Below are 21240 nucleotides of genomic sequence, written 5' to 3'. Positions count from 1 at the left end.
CTTCTGGATCTTCTTTTTATGCCTTCTAATTTATCCACCCTAGGGTGCAGTTACTCCTACTCTGAAGGTCCCCCTAGTGCTAAATTCCCATCCTCTTTGACCTCTCGTTCCTTCTCAGAGCTACCACCTCCCTGAACAAAGCCCTCATCTCTGTAGTTCTGCACTCCTTTTTTAATCATATAAGTATTCATCTCACCATATTAACAGGATCTCATTTGGACAGGCTCAGAATGCCAGGTGATCAAAGTGGGTTTTGTACAAAATCTTTGACTTTATTCTGCTTCAACATTTGAATGGATTTTGCATCCTCTGCAAGATTTCACTACATGAAATGTCAATTGCTTGTTGACAATTAAATTTTGACTGTTATTTAATTATCCATTATTTATATAATTTTTTTTTGTTTTTTATTATAAAGCTCTGCAATAATTTGCATTTTTAAAGTCCAGGACACAAAATATCACAGCAAATAGTTTGTAAGAAGAATCCTCAAGAGTCCTTAGATGCCAACTAAATCTATCAATTGGAAGTTTATTTTTACCTTACACATTGGTCAATAAAAATAGCAACCTATTGTAATTCAATAACAATAATGATATGACACAACGTCAGATATCAACAAAACTAAGCTAATTTCCAGAAAGGCTTTGAATATTTCTAAGAGTAACAAGTTAAGCTTGTTTGGAGATATTTTATCTAATTGAAACTATTTTTGTGAAGAAAACACACGGAGCAAAGCCACTGAAGTACTGGAAGAACTTGTCCCCCATCTCACATCATAACTGCAAGCTATATTTATAACTGGCAAAGCATTGCTCCCCTCTTCAAAGACAAACTGCTGGTGAGGCTCTTCTTCTCTGCCCACTTTGCTTAAAATGTTCACAGCATGAATTTTTATCTCCACAGTGGGAGGCCAAGGATTAGCCCCAGTCTCCAAGAGGGTGGAGAGATTTAAAGGTCAATTTAATTAGCTCATTCTAATCTCTCACACGCGTAATGTAAATGTCATTGTTTTCTAACTGCTACTTTAGCAGACAAGATCGTATTTTAGAAACTTTGAACACGTGAACTGTGTGTTGGATGTAATACAAAAACTGTATAACTAATTTTAAAAGGGATCCTAATAAAAATTGCCATTGAGTCAGACCTTTTTCTAAGAAAAAGGGCAATAGGAAAATTCTGGTGGTAAAGCAAAGAGAGCTTTAGAAGAACGGTAATCTTTCAAACTGACTGGCTTAACAGCTTCTCATTGATTTAAATCTTCCCTGTTTCAAGATGTCTGGACAAAGGCAAACAACAGTTTCTGGTGCTGTGATCTCATCCAAAAGCTGTGGAAAACTAAAATGAGCTTTACAAGCTCAACGTACCCTAAAGACAAATCAGATCACATCCCAGACTATTTAAGAGTGCCTCTGGGCAAGCTTTGCATGAACAAATAGGCAAAAACAAGTGCACAGATGATGCTCTGCGATGACTGAAATCATAGGTCAGTGGAAAAGCCTGACAGTGGCTCATGGCTGTTGGGGGATGATGTACACACGTCTGGCTGTTCTCCACTGTCAGCAGCACAAGTCACAGTGCTGGTCTCTGGCCCAGGCACAGCTCCCCAACAAGACAGACCTGGAGCTTCCCCCAACCTTTTTTTATTTTTTTTACAAGACGTCAGGAATCACAGATATGGAAATTAGATCAGGATTACTGATTAAGAATGACATCAGAGAGACAGTGTCATACAACTGACATAGATGCTCCAAGGTTATTTGCTGTAATTTGAAAGTAGCCCACTTCTGAGATTATTTTCAGGACAATGTTTTGTCAGTGACTTGTAGAGGGAAGAAAGGCAAAGCACTGTGTTTTTTTTAAAAAACAGAAGCACCAAATCCAGAGATATCTGGGTGGTCATAGAGGGACAGGAAGGGATGAATTTTGGGTCTATTTTGTATGGTGACACTGGTCTTGCCATTAAGCAGGTGCTTATCTGGAAACCCTGCTGCAGAAGCATGACCAGGCAACACTGATCTCTGACACTGGAAGGTCTATAAGGAATCTGACATGGAGAGAAGCATACCTGACCTACCAGCAACATGCTACAAGCACATTCAGGGCTGTACCCTCCCCTGCCTTTGCTGGATATATGGACAATTTTGTGCGATGATTTCTTGTGAGCTCATAAGCATGGCTCTCAAAAGGCCTATGGTGAATGCCATGGGATCCCCAAAAGATGGAAACAGGACACCATGGGTCCTGTGCTGCACCCATCAAAAATACAGAGCTCTTTCTATGATCTTGTTAAGATGTGGATGCACACACTCCAAACACCTATGAACACTTTTAAAAAAAATGTATTGAGGGAGTGATTACTATGGAGAAAAATGTGAAAAACTTTGACAGAGAAACATGAACAACTTATTTTTTGCATTGAGCTATCCTTCCAGGAGAAAGGTGATGAGTTCCTTGACTTCCTTGAATAAGAGTTAATGAATAAAACATGAGGGTCTTTCCTAAATCAAGCTATCCTATTGAGACCATAGATCTGGATTTGGAGCTGTCAGCTTAAGGCATGCACTTGCTTTGGAAAGAGTTGTGGCTCTTTTTCTGGGAGCCTTTTCCTTTTAGCCCTGCAAAGCTTGGCTTAATGCCTTCCTTTCAATATCTGTAAGAACTCAGGAGTACCTATCAGTTTGTTCTTTTGATGTTGCCAGCACATGCTAAATTACTATTTTCCAGTTTGAATGCCCAGTTGTGAATGATACTCAGTTTAGCCAGGAACAGCCAAAAGCAAGGCAAATTAAATGTTTTCTAGAGAAAACTGAGAGAAACCACAAGTTGGAATTTCTGTTGTCATATGTACTAAGGTTAACTCCCATAATCACTAAATTATTATTTGGGCTTACTTAAGGCACTAAATCTAAGAACATTAGATTTAGATTGAAAACTTCATTTTTTATGTGCTGGAAAGACTACAAACAGCAGAGGTTTTGTTACTACAGCTGGTTCAACACTTTACTACCACCACTGCCTATACTCACATCAAACAAGATGTCAGCAGTTCTGAATGGTGACACCAATGTCTTGGTGCCAATGTCCATTTGGGATCCACAAACTGTATACTCTGCAATAGGAATCTCATCTGACAGACAAGCCCAGGAACTTTTCAGGCATTGACAGACCTACCATGCTAAAATAAAATTACTAGCACTGGTATTTTCTTTACAAGACACTTCTTGCTTTGCTGATTTTTAATGCACTTAATGGACTTAATTGAAGAGATTGTCTTAGGAATAAGCTGCAACTTCTAACATAGTTAGAAGTTAACCTTGCTGTCTGTAGTTTGATGCTGGAGGTGGCTTGTTCTTTCCCAAACCAAGGGCCAAGAAATAAAAGCATGAATTTTAGTGCAGAAGCACCAGCTGAGAGCACTGATTTGTATTTGTTTGTCTGAAGAAATAAAGTATTTTGCAATCCAAGATTATATAAGTTCTTAAGATGATATCTTAGCATTAGATAAGTCATGTCAAATGAACAAAAATATTTAGAGATTGATAAGAATTTTGATGATCTGAAGTTTAGATATCTCAAAATAAAATTATATTGAAGGCTGCATCTAAAAAACAAGCCTGGAATTTGCATTGTTTTCCTGATGCCTTGCTATGAGTCTAGACTACAAATCTTTCTGCATAGAAAGTTCTGGGAGATATTGAAAAGTATCCTTAAAAGCCTTATCAGCAAAAGTTGGACATGAGTTCATATAGTTTGTTATTAAAGAAATTGCTTAAAAGCAGGAACTCTCATTAATTATTTTGGATTTCAAGCTTTTATATGGAAAAATGTTCAGAGAAATATCAAGCATAGGTAAATGAAAAAGAACTTGCAGAACCATCTGCCAAAAGTTCTTTATGAATTCTTTGTCCTGTACAGAAAATCTCTACAAACTGCTCCTGCAGACAGGAAAAGTCAGATCTGAGCCTGTCTCCTACTACACTGAGTACCAGAACTTGCAGGGCAGTGAGCTGTGCTCTCCCTCATCCCCAGCAGAAGGCTCATCAGGTACACTGGGACATTGCTGCCCTCTGGTATGAGCAATTGGACTTTACTGGGCAAGAACCCAGTCTTCCTCTGCTGCCTGGCAGAACCCAGATGTTGTGTTCAGCAATAACTTTAAGCAAGAACAGATGTGTTGGAGCACAGTAAAAGAAGTTTCCCTTCCCAGAGCAACAGCAGCAGAAGCATTTGTTACAGCAGTAGACCCTATTTTTCTACAGATTGTTGGGGGTTGTTAGGTGAGCTGTCTGCCTGTTAATCTCTCATAATTTTGCAGTTTACAGAAGCTAACCCTGTAATTCTTCTAACAGAACTCTACTTTTGGATTTTCTAAGGTAACAAAATATGTCAAATGACTTGAGAAGCAACCCTAAAGAAAAACAGCTATCCCATTAATTGGGATGGAGGAGAACAGGGTGGGGGGGTTGGTAGAGGGGGTAGAAATCTTTCTGTAGAATAACCTCTACAGTGTCTAAAGCTGAGGGGGAATGCAGAAATTAAAATTTAGTGATTAGTGAGGGACTTTACAATATCTGTTTTCTAATAATTTTTTTTCTTTTCTACTAGAAACAGTTAATGCTCTCAAGTATTCTCCCATTAACAGTAGAAGGATTCTTTTTCAATTAAAGAAGAAAATAATGACAAAAATACATCATTTACCCTTATCAAGGCAAAATCTGTCATTACTTAATAATCTGGCTTTTGGAATTGACACTTTAAAAAGTAATCTTCAATCAGAGATCCATATGTGCTTGTAACATCCAGCAATACAAAGCAAAACAACAGTCTCTTTCCCTTTGATAATTTATAGTCTTTGTAAGTGGCTAAAATGGTTTTGAAGTTTTTCCATCATTCAAATGCAATTTTGATTCATATTGACTGATCATCAGTTGTGTTCCCCCTTTTAAGAAAAAACAGCCAGACCAGTTTTTAATTTAATGCAGTAACTGTTTTAGAATTTTTTTAATATAGGAACAACGTTTCTTAACCTAGATTAAGGACCTCATTTATCATAACAAGTTTGTATAGGAAATCTTTGAATGAAACTCAGTGTTTCACTAACTTCATACTATATTTTCTACACTGCTGTTCATTATAAAGCATGAAGCACAAAAAAGTCCACACTGTATTAGCAGCTGCACATGTACCTCCACAAAACTTCAATCCCAGTTCAGTACTAAATGTCTCTTGGAGATGCCCAGCTAGCTATGGAATATAGACAGATGCAGGACAGATTACCAAAAACAGCTCAAAAAAGGGAGTTGGTTTGTGTCATGTCAAGGAAGGGAGTTCATTCCAGGAACTGTAATTGCCATTACTAGAAATGGATTCCTGTAAGGCATGAACCATACACAATTTAAGGAATTCCTCTGACTCCTAAGTCAAGACTGCTTGTAGGAAAAAGCCATGTACTGTGTGAGATTTAAATCTCTCTTCAGAGAGACATAAGGAGATCTCTGTAAGACGAGTTCCATATATTAATTATTCCACATGTGAACTAAGTATATGCGTTAAACAGTCCACAAAATTAAAACAAAATGTAAAGAATTAAAATTAGTATAGCCCACTACTTAGAACATATGCTACCAATTTTTTTTCATGAGGTAGGTTTGGTTTTTTTAGTGCTTACTTATAAGAAAAGACTATTTGCCCTCTGGAACAACTCATCAAGGATATCAGCAGAACATTCTGAAAACAAAGGCATTTTAAATGAATGTTCTTTGAGACTATGACTGATGTCTGACTAATGAACAAGGTAATTGGTTTATTTATCTAAACCAATCCTTTCTGGCTCAATAATGGGAATGACATTGTTCACAGTTGACTAGGACTCCCCTCCTGAAAATCACTATATAAGAAAAACTACCAGAGAAAGTAACTCAATATTTCTTCCATAAGCTTTCCCTTACTTTTAGACTGCAAATAATTTTTCAATTTTAGGTTTGATTCTGAGCATAAGACAATCATTTTAACCAATAATAGTTGGAATAACTTCCTTGAAGATAACCTTTATCTGAAAAAAATTACATATATTAGATTCCCTTTGTAAATCACAGAGACTCTAACATTAAATTGAAAGCAACTTCTACTTTTAATAGGGATAATCCCTATCTTACACCTGAGGAGACAAATTTTCTTTATGTTTAGTTCTGTAAAAATAATTTAATTTTGAAAATGAGTTCAAAATACATTAATATTTTAAGCATTTAACTTATTTTCTTTTTAATCAGATTAGTTCAGTAGAAAAAGAATTCAGAGTGATAAATTGCTTGGGCTGAGGAAAAAAGCAATAGTGAAGGCAGACATTGTCTTCCTTTAGGTCAAAATTAACTATCTTCTGTTTTTCACTTAATATGCTTTATATACTAAAAACCATGAGATTCTTTTTGTAACAGATAATTTTGTTGTATCAAAAACCAGGATGTAGTTACATGTTCTTATTTTGGGCTGTTGATTGGTTCTATTACCAAAACACACAGCTACAAAGAAGTATTTTTGGGTTTAATCTGAAAATATGGACAATTTATCCAGTGACAGTTACTTAATGCTGCTTTATCATTGTTATCATTAATAAATCCAAACAGCAGTATAACATAGTTACAACAGGAATTTCTGCTCCAGAACAGCAGTGCATTTCACAGTGGTGTAGAAAGCAGCATTTTTGATTATGCCACGTTTGCCAGTTTTAACTCACTATGGCATCTCAAGTCTTCTAACATTTACTGAACTCTACCTTCCACTGTCTAGTAATGTCAAAAGCCCATGCTCTAAAGACAGCAAGCATGAACTGACATCCCAATTTTAAGAGCAATCACATGTCTTCCTTCTTTGTTAAGAAAAATTAAATCTTCATATAAAGGGATCAATTAACTTCTCAAGCAATAGGATCCTGCTTGGTCCAAGAGCAGAACCGAACCATGAATGCCATTTGATACATCTATTTAAACTGCTGGCCTCAGCCTTGGTACATTTCCTTTTAAACAGTTCTTCATAAACAGGATAGTGAAAAATCATGGAACATGATCATGACAGCTCCAAAATAAACCAACAATCCTCTTCTCCACTGACTGGGAAGGTGTCTTAGCAAGGCTACAGTGGCTGTAAACTGAGATTCATAACCTAATCTCTGTCTACACCCCTGCACATTTTAAACCACCTATACATTGCTAACACATTGTTTGATCCTGAAAAGGGGAAAATTGGTAAAAAGAATTTTGAAGGACTCAGATACAGATTTTGGCTGCAACATTCAGTTTACTCCATGGGCAAGAATGGGAGTGTTATTGTACAAATGCATTTTGTACCATTTGTTTAGCTACTTAAAACCATTTCTTAAAAATTCTCTTAATATATCTTAGTGACATTATAAATGTAACTGCAGCTCACATCAAAATAGTTTACAAAAGCAAAAAAGTATGAGAGGAAGCTGTTACACAGCAAGCATTCTTTAGCTCAGGACATCTTGCAGTGTGACTGCAGAAGGAATTATCCCTGTGACTGAAATGCTGTGCATTAGGAACTGTTAATGGAAAAGAGAACTGTCAGTAAGAACTGGCAAATCAGGCTGAAGCAGAGTTCAGGGACTTTCTTTTGCAAAGGCAGAAAGAAACTCTACTGCATAAAACAACCCTGCCAAATCTAGAGCAATTTCTTGGTTTGCTTGGTTTAAAGTCTCTACTTTACACAAGCAATTTGTTTCCAGATCCTCTTAACATCAGGAAAATGAGACATGATGAAGCAGGATGAAGCTGGCAGGCCATAGGTCACTCTCCTGCAACCAAAAAAAGCATGAGGGAAAAAAAAAAAAAAGGCTGTGGTCATTTCGGAAACCACATCTCACACAGACAGAACACTGAACCAACTGTTATTTAAGCCACTGGGCTGAATATAGACTCTCTTGCCAGAAGTGTCCAGACATTATTTTTCCTCCTTATTGCAAGAAGTCTTACCCTGCAGCTTCAATAAATGTGGCTTATATGGAGGTGCTCTAATGAGAAACACAGAGGACTAAAGATGGCAGAAGGGAAGGAATCAGAGGAAAGCTGGGGCAGGCTGAAAGGTTAAACAGAAATGTGCATTTCACCAGTCTAGGCATTTTCAAAGTGAACTTACCTGAAAGTCTTGATCATCAATTCCAAATCTCTCTCTTAGATTGCGGAAAACCATTGGACAATATTCTTTAAATTTGAAATGACTTGGCATGTTTTCTCTGAAAGAAGAGAAAACCAATTCAACTTCATTACTGCGCACATATAACCAACTTGAGAATTGTGTCTCAAAGCTGTTCATAGAAAGCTCAGGGTAACAATCATCTTACAATTTCTCTTCTAATGCTTTCTTTTTTCCACTGAGATTGGGTTATCTTGTTTTTCTTCACAATGTTTAATGAACATTTATTAGCTTACTACAACATCGTTATGTCGTAGCTAAGGAACTACAACCATGATGAAACATGATGAACACAAACTGTATTTTGACAATTCTGAACTGAAACATGGACTCAAACGAAGAAAAGAATGCTTTCCCACTGCCCTAAACTTACTTCAAAGGTGAAATCTTAGATTGGATTATACAAGAAGTATTATACCGTCTGTGACATCAAAAAATACGAACAGTGCCAAAACTTCAAGAAAATTTGACTCATTCAATAGAGAACTAGTTTTAATATCCTAGAGTTCATTTTAGACTTATACAATAGAAAAGTTATTTTCACCTTTGTCACAGAGCTGAAGACCCAAAATAGCAGAATTTTTCTTTTCTACCTATATTCTTGAATAAAATTCAGGTTATACACACACCAATATTAACAGTTTTGTACGTCTGTACATACTGCTCATGAGGCATTTTATTTTTAAGAGACAATAGATACTACATGAAATTATCATAATGCTTTTGAAACTTCTTTATGATGGGTATGATTTTGTATTACGGAAAATAAAAAGCTGAACATTATTCACATTTGATACAGGCTTTAGATTTTCATTCTTATCCAAATATAACACTTAATAAAGAGCACATTAAGTTATATTTTGAAAATACACAAATAAATTCTTATACACCCATAAATAATCACACCAAGAAAAGATCACCTTCAGTATCTAATATACTCATAAGGCAATAATAAACCATATGGAGGAAAAAATTCTACCCAGCAGCCTTTGCTGTTGCTTTTTAGAACAGCACAGACGGTTATGTTTATCTCAGGATTAACTTAATCATCAAAACTTCAGTTCCATGCACTGAAAAATAACAGAGTTCATAGTACTTCATAAAAATATCACTACCACTATCCACTGCTGCACAAAATTGTTACTTGTACTTACTTGTTGAAAAGGTGATTGTCCACCTTTATCTTTGAGTACGCTTTGAAATCATCTGGCATCAACATAACAGGGATTTGAACATGGCTCAGTTCATTGATCTAGAGAAAACAGAATACATTTAGTTGCTGCTGTCTTTGCAAAGATGCTACATATATGTCTTAATCCTGAAAGTCTACTATTTCCTGTGTATGTATCCCAGGAGTGAATGCAGGTAATGGAAGAATGTAAAAGCAGGGTTATTCTTTCCAGATCAAACACAATCTCAAGAGTGACACTTTGGAAGAGAAGAAACAGCATTCCATATTTAGACTTGTTTCAGAAATGAAGTGCTTTAAAGCACAGCTGGAGTGTACTTTTTATGGAGGTCAATGACAATGCCACCAAAATCCTTTCCTATACCAACACATTGGACAAACCATTTAATTAGATAAATTTTTACTTAGAAATAGAGGTGACATTAAGTCCTATGGTTTTCCTTATTTTCTTATATTGATGTGGACCACCTTCTCTTTCTAGCTTTGAAATTAACATTGTCAGTATTCTCAGATTAGGATTTTTCCACTTGTATTTCTAATTTACTTCTGACCACATCTCTATTATAAAATGTAGACAACTTTACCATGACCTAGTTTGTAGGTATGTTTTTGGTATTGCATGTATTAATCTACCCTTACTTGACTTAAGTTTAACTAGAACATGATAAATACAAGACAGAATTGTTAAGCTTGCAATGGTCCTTCCAAACCAGGAATGAGAGTCCCATTACAACAGTCCTCAAATACCCATGACATATGCTTTATTCATGTTTTTATGGCACTCTACACCCTGGTCATGCATCTCAATTTACCCAGTCAAATCTTTTTGCTCATATAGAGCACATTTTTCTCAGCAGCTTTCTACAGGGTTTAGAGGGAAGTCCCACTCTATAAGAATGGAAACGTACACTGGGGCTGGAGGTAGCAACACAGGTGTGCTCCTCTGCTCCCTAGCACTGCTTATCCACCAGTGTTTTCCAACTAGGAAGATGTTAATTGCCTGTAAATCTACCCTGCTTAAGAGAGGCTTTTGGAGAAACCTTCACTGAAGCTTCTATATTTAAAAATACTGGAGGGAAAAAAAATGCACTTCCTTCAAGCATGACCTTTAGAAGAGCTGAAGTTAAAGAAAACAGGAGAAGAGTGAAGAGTCCTCTAGCTCTTAAGCAGAAGAAAGAAACCTTCCTTCTGGCAGGAAAGTCAGGTGGTCTCCTTACCTTTCAATACTTTAAAACCCCAGTAATGTCTCATTTTTGTCATTCTGATCTTGCAGCCCACATGAAAAGTGCAAAGAAAGCTTCTTTGGAAAGACCTGAAAAGTTTTTGATAGAAGAATGGCAGCTCTCAGCAGAGCAGAGAAAGGAAAGAGAGAGATATTGGGGATGAGCTCAAAGTGCTCCACTCCTTGGTGTTGTAGGGAGAATGCTCTTTTCCCAGTCCAAAGGGAGAGAAAGAAGAAACTCGAATAAATTTCTGAAAACACAGCTGTACAAGCCTAATAAATCATGATGACACCTCATTAAATACAACATAAAATAACAAAATGCTGATTGAAAAATCACTACACCCAACATACAGGCTCTTTACTGAAGCTGATACTGCTGTACATCAATCTCACCCTGAAGCCACAAGGCAGCTCACGAGTCTGCAGAACCAGTCTAGCTGCTGTACAAATAAAACCAGGGACACATAGATATATTACACAGAGGTATGAAATTCTGAATTTGTTTTACAGAATTACCATCTCTTTCAGATTGCCAGATCACACAACACATTTCACACTTGAATGAAGAGTAGCAGAAATGTACATGCATATACATTACAGACAAAAATGATCCCAAGAACGCCTTCTGCTGAATACTGTAAAAAATCCTCAACTACCTACAACAAAGTTTGCTTGCAAAATTGCATTTTAGGTTATCAAAACTGCATTGATCAAATTTTTATGTGTACTTGCTTTCTTAATTTGCTGATATGAAGTTTCTCTGCATACATCTACAGATCAGCTTTCATGCTGTGGATATTTAAATTTGTGCTATGTAATGGCACAGTTTTACTTGTGCCTGTAGGCCTTACAAGCATCACCTACACAGCGGAATGAAAAAGCCTTTGCATGTGCATACTTTCAGGATTCTTTGATTTTAAGAAAAAAATTCCAAAATACTTCTCCTAAGAAGTTCCCTACAAGATATAAATGTACACTATCCCCATTCCCCAATCAGCAGGTTTGATGGTTTTGTTCTTTTCAGGAGGGATGAATTTTTCAGGGTGATTTTTGTCTTGGTTTGTCTTTTTTTTTTTTTTTGGGTGTTTTTGGTTGGTTGCTTTTTTTTTTTTTTTAAGATTCATCCAAATCTGAGGCAAGTAAAAGTAATTTCTTTAATATTTTTGGGAATTCCTCTCTAGCAGAGCAGGAAAATAAGAAAGCAGGTGATGAACACACAGTAGAAGTGACCTTTGGTATGGCACAGCAGCTGAGTAATGGCATATCCCAGCAGCACAGACCATTAATTAATTTAAACCTTTTGAAGTATAAGGTCTGGCTCTCTCTGCAATAGGAGATTTTTGGATGGATTTGATGAGGCCAAACTGGAAAATGTGCACAAGAGAGAATGGAACACCCGTGTCATTAGATCTTGGTGGAAACTGGAACCACATTGTGGGGGGGAGGGAGAAGAAACAATATCCAAAACACCCCCCCCAAACAGCTCTTGAAAAGCTAAAAGAAAAGGGAAAGGTCAGAGGGATCAATTCTCTACTTTGCCATCACTGTGTGAAGAAACAGTCACATCTGAAAGACACAAAATATGAAATGCAAAGAAAACATTTGGAGTCTTCCAACTTATCTCAAATGAGTATTTTGCTTCTCTTTCTGTGTTTGAAAGTCCAGCACAACAGAAAATGTGTTAAGATGCATGTGATACCTTTGACAAGTATCATGTCCATCTCTTCATGTTACCCATTAAATACAGTGAGCTCCCTTAGCAATAGCAAATGAGATGTGTGCATGAGGATGAAAGTTCAGTATTCCAAATTACAACAGAAACTGTTACAATAGCTGTAATAATTACATAAGAAATACTCATTTTCCTCTAAGGAGTGCTTTTGAATGTAATAAAATCATAAGCAAGAAACAATTGCCCAAGAAATTGAGGTAAACAAGAGATAATTGCAAAGCACAAATGAAACAAAAAGAGCTCACTGGACAGAGGACTGAAGGTTCGGGATCAAACATTCACTTAACTGCAATTATTTCTGAGAATCCACATGTACAGCATCTCTATAATAAATGCATGTACATCATATTGAAAAGGAAAATTCTTTTAGTCCTGCAACCTACATTCTTTAATTGCCTTGAATTATTGTTGCCAATGTAAAATTTTGCTGCAGTTTGTCTTTTTTGAAAGGGACAATGCTTGCAATCTTTGAGGAATTCAAATCCCATAAAATAGCCTTCGAGAATGTGTTGCTTTAAATATGAATGACTAAAATTTTAGTTGCACAGTAACCATGTATATTATGTATAAATACCTCATGTGTATTAATAACATTTGTTAACTCATGCACACATGATATTAACAAGTGACCCAGAAGCCTCCATTGAAGTAATTCATTCAGTATCTTTTGTGATATTAGTATAAACACAGGTGGCTATATGACACTTGGAAACATCTCCAGACAACTTACAAGCTTTAGGACAAAAGAATGTTAAAAGACTTAGACTGGCATTGCCCCTTTAAACACACATGCAAAAAACTGTGGCTCAGAGTGGTGGCTTGGCCATGGGAGGTGAGAGAGGGCCAAAGCTAAAAGAAGTTTTCAGGAAAAAAACGACTGATTACAACTCATTTTGCTCCTGCAGGTTTAGCATTGAATTCACACTGTCAGGATAACAGAGGTTGTAATTAAACTGCAAATAAGGGAATAATAAAAGCCTACTGGACATTGAATAAATAGTAAGACTCAGCTGGTAATGATTTTGAAATTAGCACACAGAGAGGTGTTCCCACAAAGCCATCTTATATTGGTGACATTTCAAATAAGCTTCTCTAATTTATATGATTTGAAATCAAGCAATGACTATATCATAAATTGTTAGGCATTATTAATAGCCCTTATTTAATTCAGATACATTCACCCTAAACACCACATTACTAGGGCAATGCATAATTAAGCATTAGTTTTCATTCTGTCAGAACATAAGCAGCAATAAATTGCTTGTATGCAAAGCAGACAATGAGATATTTAAACTGCATATAATAAAGGCAATTTACAGCATATATTGCATGTTTAACTATAAGAGTCAGAACAACAATCCTGTTTTCCAACAGATACAAGCTGATGCCTATTGCTACAGTGTTACAGCAAGAAACCTGTGTAACACGTTACAGCTGGTATTACTCATTTAAAAACCCAAATCAAGCAATTGGCCTACCAACCAACCAAAAAAAAACCCATAAAAAACCCCAATAAAGCCATGTACAATGTCCAAAATTTAATCCCAAGAAGACCACAAATCACACTCAGACTGCTTAGCGATGCCTGGTTTCTTTTGAAACTCTCTTCCTATTTAAAGCCTTCATACTCTATGGGTTTGTTTTTTTTTTTTTTTATTTAATGTTGCAGCTTTAGTATACGGCATATATACTGTTTCCTTTTATTTTAACATATCAGCCCACCAGACTCGCTGAAACTATGGAGGGATGAGGTGCTTTCACACTGAACAGCCTGATAAAACATCTCAATTGCAGTTACAGCTCTTCGCAGTTTCACACACAGGAAAATCCCTGCTGCTCCTGATGCTGGATGTGGCAGAAGTTGTAGAAGTGCTACTTCTTTTCAGCTGTTTATCTCCCAGCTCTCCTTCTGCACTGAAAGCTAATTCACAGCAGTCTGATCTGTTGAGACAAACAAGCTACAACTGGTTTGTTACTCTTGGAGAAAGTCAAGTTAATTTTTCACAAATTTGTGTATTTTTAAACACTGATTTTGGAAGAAGTGGGAGTGATAGAGACTTCAGAAGAAAGAAATTATTGGGATGTAAAAATAGAACTGAACTTGTAACACCACCAGCAGTACTGAGATTTTTATGTTCAGGGTTTTACTTTCTGCATCACAGCTTCTACTTTGGCAAAGAAACTTGCACAGAAATCTGAAGAGAAAAAAAATATCAAACCATTTTTTTGGTTCAGAGACAAAGTCACCATTTTGAACAGGCCACAGACTTCCTCAACAGCACAGTTAACTCATTTTCTGGTAGGCTAATGCTTATGAAAGCAAGCCTATGGGCTTCTAGTGGACTGGTGTTACAAAACGGGGCTGTAGAACAAGAACACAACAGAGGAAACTCTTTGGAGTATAAAACTCCACATTTAGGGTCTTCCAGCACCTTCTTGATCCTGAACACCCTGCAGGTCTTACCAAACAGAGCAGTTCCCTGCTCACTAGAGCAGGCACCTACAAGAGAAAGTTGCTTCAACTTATTCATTCTATTGTCCTGTAAAAAGCCCTTTCCAAAGCTGCTCCTATTTTGTAAGGAGCAAAGGTTTAGGTTAAAGCAGCAGGCCAAGTGGTGACAGGCAGAGCTATAGGCAGGCATTTACATCCTCTCCTTCCCAGATGTGGAACACACTGTGGTATTGCTACCAGGACAGTAAACGCCTTGTGCTGAAGTATAAACTGAAAGTGAAGTGATTATTTTACAACTCTTTGAAATCTACCTTGAAGGGTCTGAAAAGGGTGGATGAGGTCAGCAGCTAATCAATTTTGTGGAAGACATTTGCCTGTTACAGGGCAAAACCATCATTTGATAAATGTCATTTGACAGTTTAAATTACACTCAAACCCATTCTTGCAAGAGAAATAAAAGGTTAAGTTAAGTTCTGCTGTAGAGAAATAAATCAGTTCAGCAAAATACTCCTTAATATGTTTTAAATGAGGTTTTCATCATTTCAATCACACAAAAATTCATCTCTTTCCCCTACCTCTCCCTGCTACCCTGCAAGGTAAAAACTACCCAGGCTTTTTTTTTTTTTTAATTTTGTAATGTGTTAGACTTTAAAGAGCATAGAAGACTTCTATAAAAGGAATATCCAGTTACCTATTCAGAATTAGGTCCCAAAATTAATGCAATTATATGACTACGAAAAACAGAGGGTAACACATTTAACTTTTTCTGAGTCTTTGGAATCATTGCAATTTAAAGTATATGAACAGAAAAAAAACCTAAAAAAAAAAAGTAAAAAAAAACCCAAAATCAAACAAACTTAAACCACCCTGCTGCCAGGCAGCTACATAAAAGAATCTAAATTTTACATGTCTCAAAACATCTATCAGTAATTACCAGAGCAGCTTTGTGTTTTTTTACAGTTCAGGTGATGCCTATCATTAGATTTCTGGCTTTCAATAAAATTCAGTAATTTAATATTGGAAAAGTAGGCCAAACTGAACCAAGAGTATTCCAAACTGCCTTAACATATACTTTTTCCTGAAGTACAAACCACAGAATATCTGAAAGACTCTGCATGAGTATTAAATATGGATCATATTTAGCAATACTAAAAAATGAACAGCTCAACAACAGCTATCACATTTTATCAAAAAGAGTAGCAAGACCTTTGTGAAGTCTTATGATCTGGCTTTGAATTAAGAAAAAGCAAACCAAAAGAAAAAAATTTCACAGCAGACCCCAGATACTTTCATGAGACTTCTTGGCTGCTGTTTTCCACAGGAAAAGGATCTGTTTGGGCAGGGTAGGTCTGTAGTACATGCACCCATGTGGAAAACAGGATATTGTGACATACTCAAAGAAAGCTCTGGACAGGATATTGTCCAAACACAGTCCTAAAACACAGCAAAGAAATGGTTTCCAAAAAGCATGCATGTTTGCTTTTAAATTTGGAGTATCAGGGTCCAAAAATCTAGACAAAGGGTTTTATAGCTTGTTTATCACTCCTGATCAGAGAGTTTGGAATGACAGGGTTTAAGAACCTATAACAAAAGCACTTAAATTTCATTTCCTTCCCAACAATTTTGATTGCAAGCTTTTAAGTCTTTCAAGTCTCTTGGACACTTGCACAATCTAGAATATCCAGAACAGCTGCTGTACACTGTCAGACAAGCATTAAGTCACATTTCTACAGATTTGGTTAAAGTTCCCATGAATCCCCTTATACATTTCAATGAGTGCAAAAATTGACACTTCATAATGTGCCAAATAATCAAAGGCCAAAAACAAATTAAGCAGCTCAGATATAATGTCTGTCATGATAATCCCTCATTCTCCTAAAAGCTAGGTCAAATGCCATAATATGTACAAATACATTAATGCCCATTAATGAACTGGGAAATACAATAACAGAAATATGACTTGTTAGTAGTGGAGATTTTTGACAAGCTAAACACTTCTAGTAGCAAACAGCACACAAAAAGAAAGGCCTATCTCAGTCCAAAAGAAAATTGTAAAGGACTGTAAGCTCTTTGTACTTGGATGAGTTGTGAGGCACACTTTAGACATGAGCTCATCCTTGTTTGCAAATGCAATTGTTAAGAAGACAACAAGACAAGGGACACAGCTCAGACAACAATTTGCAAGCTATTAGCTTCCCACAAACCTGATAAAAGAACATTTTATTTTTTGAGCAAAAATATCGACTCATCCTCCCAAAACTTAAATTTGTGCTGGGAGGTTGATGTACTTTGACAATCTTTCATATCAATGGGCATCCTCAATAATTGTTTGGAATAGTGATTCAAAATACACACACTTGTCACAAGGTCTGATAGCCATCTGGTCTGTATTTTTCTAATTAAAAAACAAAATGCTTATCTGGCAACAGATAAACTTTTAGCTCACTTGGCTTTGTCCTAAAAGCTTCACAAAAGAATGACTAAAAAGAGGAAGATGATAGGAGGCACCAGGTATTTATTATGACATAGGGAAAGGTTTGAAGAAGACAAGATCAATTCTATATACAAAGCAGAATTACAACTCGCAGACAGATGTTCTGCCAAGTCTCTAAATTATCTATTTATTGTGGATTCTAGAAGAAAAATTCAACAAGGAAGAACACAATGAAATAAAATTGTACTTATATTCCATGAATCCTGTTGCTAAGATTTGGAGAAAAACCAAACTTGCCAACCAACCAGGAAACAAACATAAAGGAGTCTATTAAATAATGCTCATCTCATAGCAGCTTTTAAGATTATATATTTTTTTAAAGTATAATATTTCTGAATAGGAAAAATGAGGTAATGAAATTAAACATAAAATTCCAGCATGCAGCTGAACAAAAAAGGAGATGCTGTAGCCTAACCAAATGCTGTAACTGAAAAATGAAAATCAATAGGAAAAACTTCTCTTCAATACAGAAAGGCAAAGTATAATGGGAAGAGAAACCTAAGGAACCATTTTGCCTATAACAGCTGCTTAATAAAGAGAAAGGCTTTAAGAGCATCCTGCCTAAGAAAAACAACCTAGAAAGTATGCAGAACAAATGCTATGAAGCAGCAATTTAAGTCATCAGATGGGCCTCATTAATTTTCACAAGTTATAACAAATGCAGAAAAGCCAATTTTTTCCCTATTTTTACACTGGTTATAATGAAGGTAATGCATTTCACATTATTAGTAATAGTAGTAGCAACAGTATTAAAGAAGACCAGTTGTGAAGGGGGTCTAATGTGCTCTCATATATTCCAACCTCACAAATACATTATTATTTAGAAAACTGTTGACTTGTGAAAAGATGACATTAAAGTATGATTCCTTCTGGCCATTTCTGACTATGTATTAGGTGAAGGCTGGAGCTGTGAGGCAAATTTTCTGCGAACAGCAGCAATGCTATTTGCATTATATAAATCTAATTTTACAAGTTAATTAACAGACCAAGAGTGACCCTGGAAGTACATGAAGGTCACACCACCCGTATTCCCGTGCTCTGTAAGGTGATGCAGCAGTTGCTCTCGGTAACATGGACCAACAGAATAATTGGAGAGCACAAGGGACAGAACTTGCTCTGCCAGCATGTCTTAGCCTGCAGCTAAATGAACCTTTTTTAGCCTCAACCTAAATCTCCTATCCTTCAGGAGAAGTAATAACTTTACATGTAAGCACCGTGCAAAATATTATCCTAGAGCTCCAATGGGTAAGAATTGCATTTTCTTGGTTTAGAGAAACTCCTCCATTCACCTCTCTGATGCATCTTGGTTGTGGCACTGTATTTCTCTTGCATTTACCATACAGTCTTTCACTTCAAAGTAGTGTAATGCCTGATGCTGGGCTAACAGGTCTGTAGTCACCTATGAGGGTTATCAGCTTTCCAGGTTTTATCAGTATTTGAGGTGATGCATTCCCCTCCATACCCTTTTCAGGCTGCACTGTGATCTGAGAAATGCTCATTAGGCCTCAGCCTTGAAAACAGCACCTGGGCTCAGCTCCTCCTGAGCTTATCAGAAAGGCTATCTGCTCCCAGGAATGGCTAACGAGCTCCTATTTCCCTTATGAACAGCCTTGGAAAACTTTTCTTGCCTGAATGACATAACGTTCCTGTTCTTACACTTTCAAAGAAAGTGCTGACCCAAACTGTGGCCAGGATGAAGCTGAAACAAATTATGACCAAAAAAAAAAAATTTGTTTCAAAACAAATGAATTTGTTTTGAAAACAAATTACGACTGAAGCCCACTGTCTTGCGACCCTATGAACAGTAGTCCAAAATGAGCTCTTCTGGGCTGCAGTGGGCTGTGACCTCCCTCTGACTGGGGCCTCTCAGAGCCAGAGAACCCTCATGGGTTTGCCAGACTCGGAGGAGCGCTGAACCAGGAGTCCTGGACTTACACCTCCACTCCTCAAGGCTCAGCCTTTCACCCAACCGGAGATCCAGGGCATTCAAAGTGATTCTTTCACTGCCCTCCAACAGGAAATTTTCACAGGTGCCTTGCCTGCACTGACTCTTTATGTCTGTGTGCATATGCTACAGCAAATCTGAGAGGAATGCTGCTTTCTTAGATGTTTAAGTACCCTGGATATTGAAGCAAGATAGGCCTGTAAGTAAGCTTATGACATACGACTTAACCTTACTTAAATACTGCTAAGTGTTGATCTTTGCTGAGTTGCTAAGTATAACTTCTTGTAAAGTAAGGTTAAATGCTAGTAAGTGTTATTCCTTTGTTAAATTGTCATGATTAAGTCATTATTTGGTTTAAGGTAAAAGTAAAGTACTGTTAAGTTTGAGTGCTGTTAAATGCTGTTTTAGGCCATGTTCTTTTTTATCTCGCTCTCACTGCAATAATGCACACATCCCTAGACAGTTCACAGTTCATTTCTGTTTTGTCTGGAATTTGTTTGGTTTTATTGTTGCTTGTTTTTCCTTGCTGTCCCTTCTGTCCTGTAAGTAGTAGAGTGAGTCTTGCCAATGAACTTTGTCATGCTGTCACTTAATATTAAATCTGGCTTTTGCTGATACCCTTGCCGATGATTTTTTAAGCCATCTCAAACACTCCTTCATAACAGGATGCCATCCAGACAGTTTTTGCTGCATGAAGCCACTGTATGGGCTTCATTTAAGAAAATGCTCTCAGTGCAATAGCAGAAGCTCTTGCTGGTCAAGACACCATGACATCTGGATGAAGACATGAAAGGCCTTAAAGTCCCAAGGAAACCCAAAGAGAGCCCGAGCTGAGTAGCAAGCTCAGAACAGACATCTGGGATTGTTTAAAGGTTGTTTTAGCACTTTCCTGTCCACCTCATGGTCACTGACTTCTCCTGTATATAATTTCTAAATATGCATTAACCTCTCCTCACAGACAGTAAAACACACTTATTTGGATGTAAACTCTGCAGCTTCTGGCTGCTGAAGCAATGAGTTTATGTGCCACTCCTTCAGGGTTTGGGAAAGACCAGTATCTACATATGGTTATAAGGAGCTGGGTTTTGCTACTGCTCAGGATATCCTTTTTCCTCACAGAATCTCAAATTTATTTTCGCAGTAATACCACATACAAAATTTCATTAATTTATTATCATTACTTATGAGATATTAACTGCCCAGATATAACAACTCTAACATTGATTTTGCTGAAGGCCAAGTACTGCACATTATTTCCAAACCCCAAAAAGCCTTCCCAGCCCTGCAGAAGAAGAGGGGTGTAAGGGGAGGGTGCAGCAGAGCCACCAGGGGCTCATTGTCTCCCAAGTCCTGTCATTCTCCTAGTTCAACTAAATTGTGAGTTGAGATAATTATACGACTCAAGGTAAGCATCTTCTTTATCCCTTGATATGAAATAAAATATAATTTCTTAAAAGCAATATAATATAATTGTGCAACCTTTTTCCTCTGTTTACAGGTCAGAATTTTGCTATCAGAGGATTTTCATAAGCTTAGGGGACAATAGGACACATTCAATGGGCAAAGATGACATAAATCTGCTTTCTATTTATACTTTTTATAGCCCATAAATAAAAAGCAATCCCAGTGGTTTTAGTGATGTTAATCTGAACATATACCAGTGCCACAGTGCCTCTGAAAGGAGATCAAATAGAAATGACCAAACTTTGTTATTCAGTAAGCACGACAATAACAAAACATCAGCTGTAAAGACAAAACCCAAACTGTAATGACACAAAGTTTTCTGCAGCAGTTTCTATTATGCTAGCCATGGTAAGACTGCTCCAAATCCAGTCAAAAAGCATTTCCCATGATGAGGTGGTTGGTGACAGTATTTGATCAGCTGCCATTCATTTCCTCTCCTGAACCCAGGAATCACATTTCCATGACTCGGAGCAGAACCACCCCACAGAAACTCTCTCTCATCACTGGCATTTGACTCAGGTTATGTAT

The 21240-nt window shown here is 36.9% G+C and overlaps 1 protein-coding gene across 2 annotated transcripts in view; it reads right to left on the bottom strand.

The window, feature by feature from the left end:
- Positions 1-21240, bottom strand: part of PIP4K2A (phosphatidylinositol-5-phosphate 4-kinase type 2 alpha) — a 107605-nt gene that overhangs the window by 41334 nt on the left and 45031 nt on the right. For both annotated transcript variants that reach the window (XM_036406312.2, XM_036406314.2), the window contains exons 2-3: positions 9366-9463; positions 8155-8251 (exon numbers count right to left, since the gene is read on the bottom strand). In XM_036406312.2, coding sequence (XP_036262205.1) covers positions 8155-8251; positions 9366-9463 — 195 coding nt within the window. The remainder of the gene's footprint in view (positions 1-8154; positions 8252-9365; positions 9464-21240) is intronic.

This window comes from Molothrus ater, chromosome 1 (genome assembly GCF_012460135.2).
Source record: "Molothrus ater isolate BHLD 08-10-18 breed brown headed cowbird chromosome 1, BPBGC_Mater_1.1, whole genome shotgun sequence".
NCBI classification, from domain to species: domain Eukaryota; kingdom Metazoa; phylum Chordata; class Aves; order Passeriformes; family Icteridae; genus Molothrus; species Molothrus ater.
The sequence above is the reverse complement of the archived record's forward strand: the minus strand, read 5'-3'. Positions and strand labels throughout refer to the sequence as shown.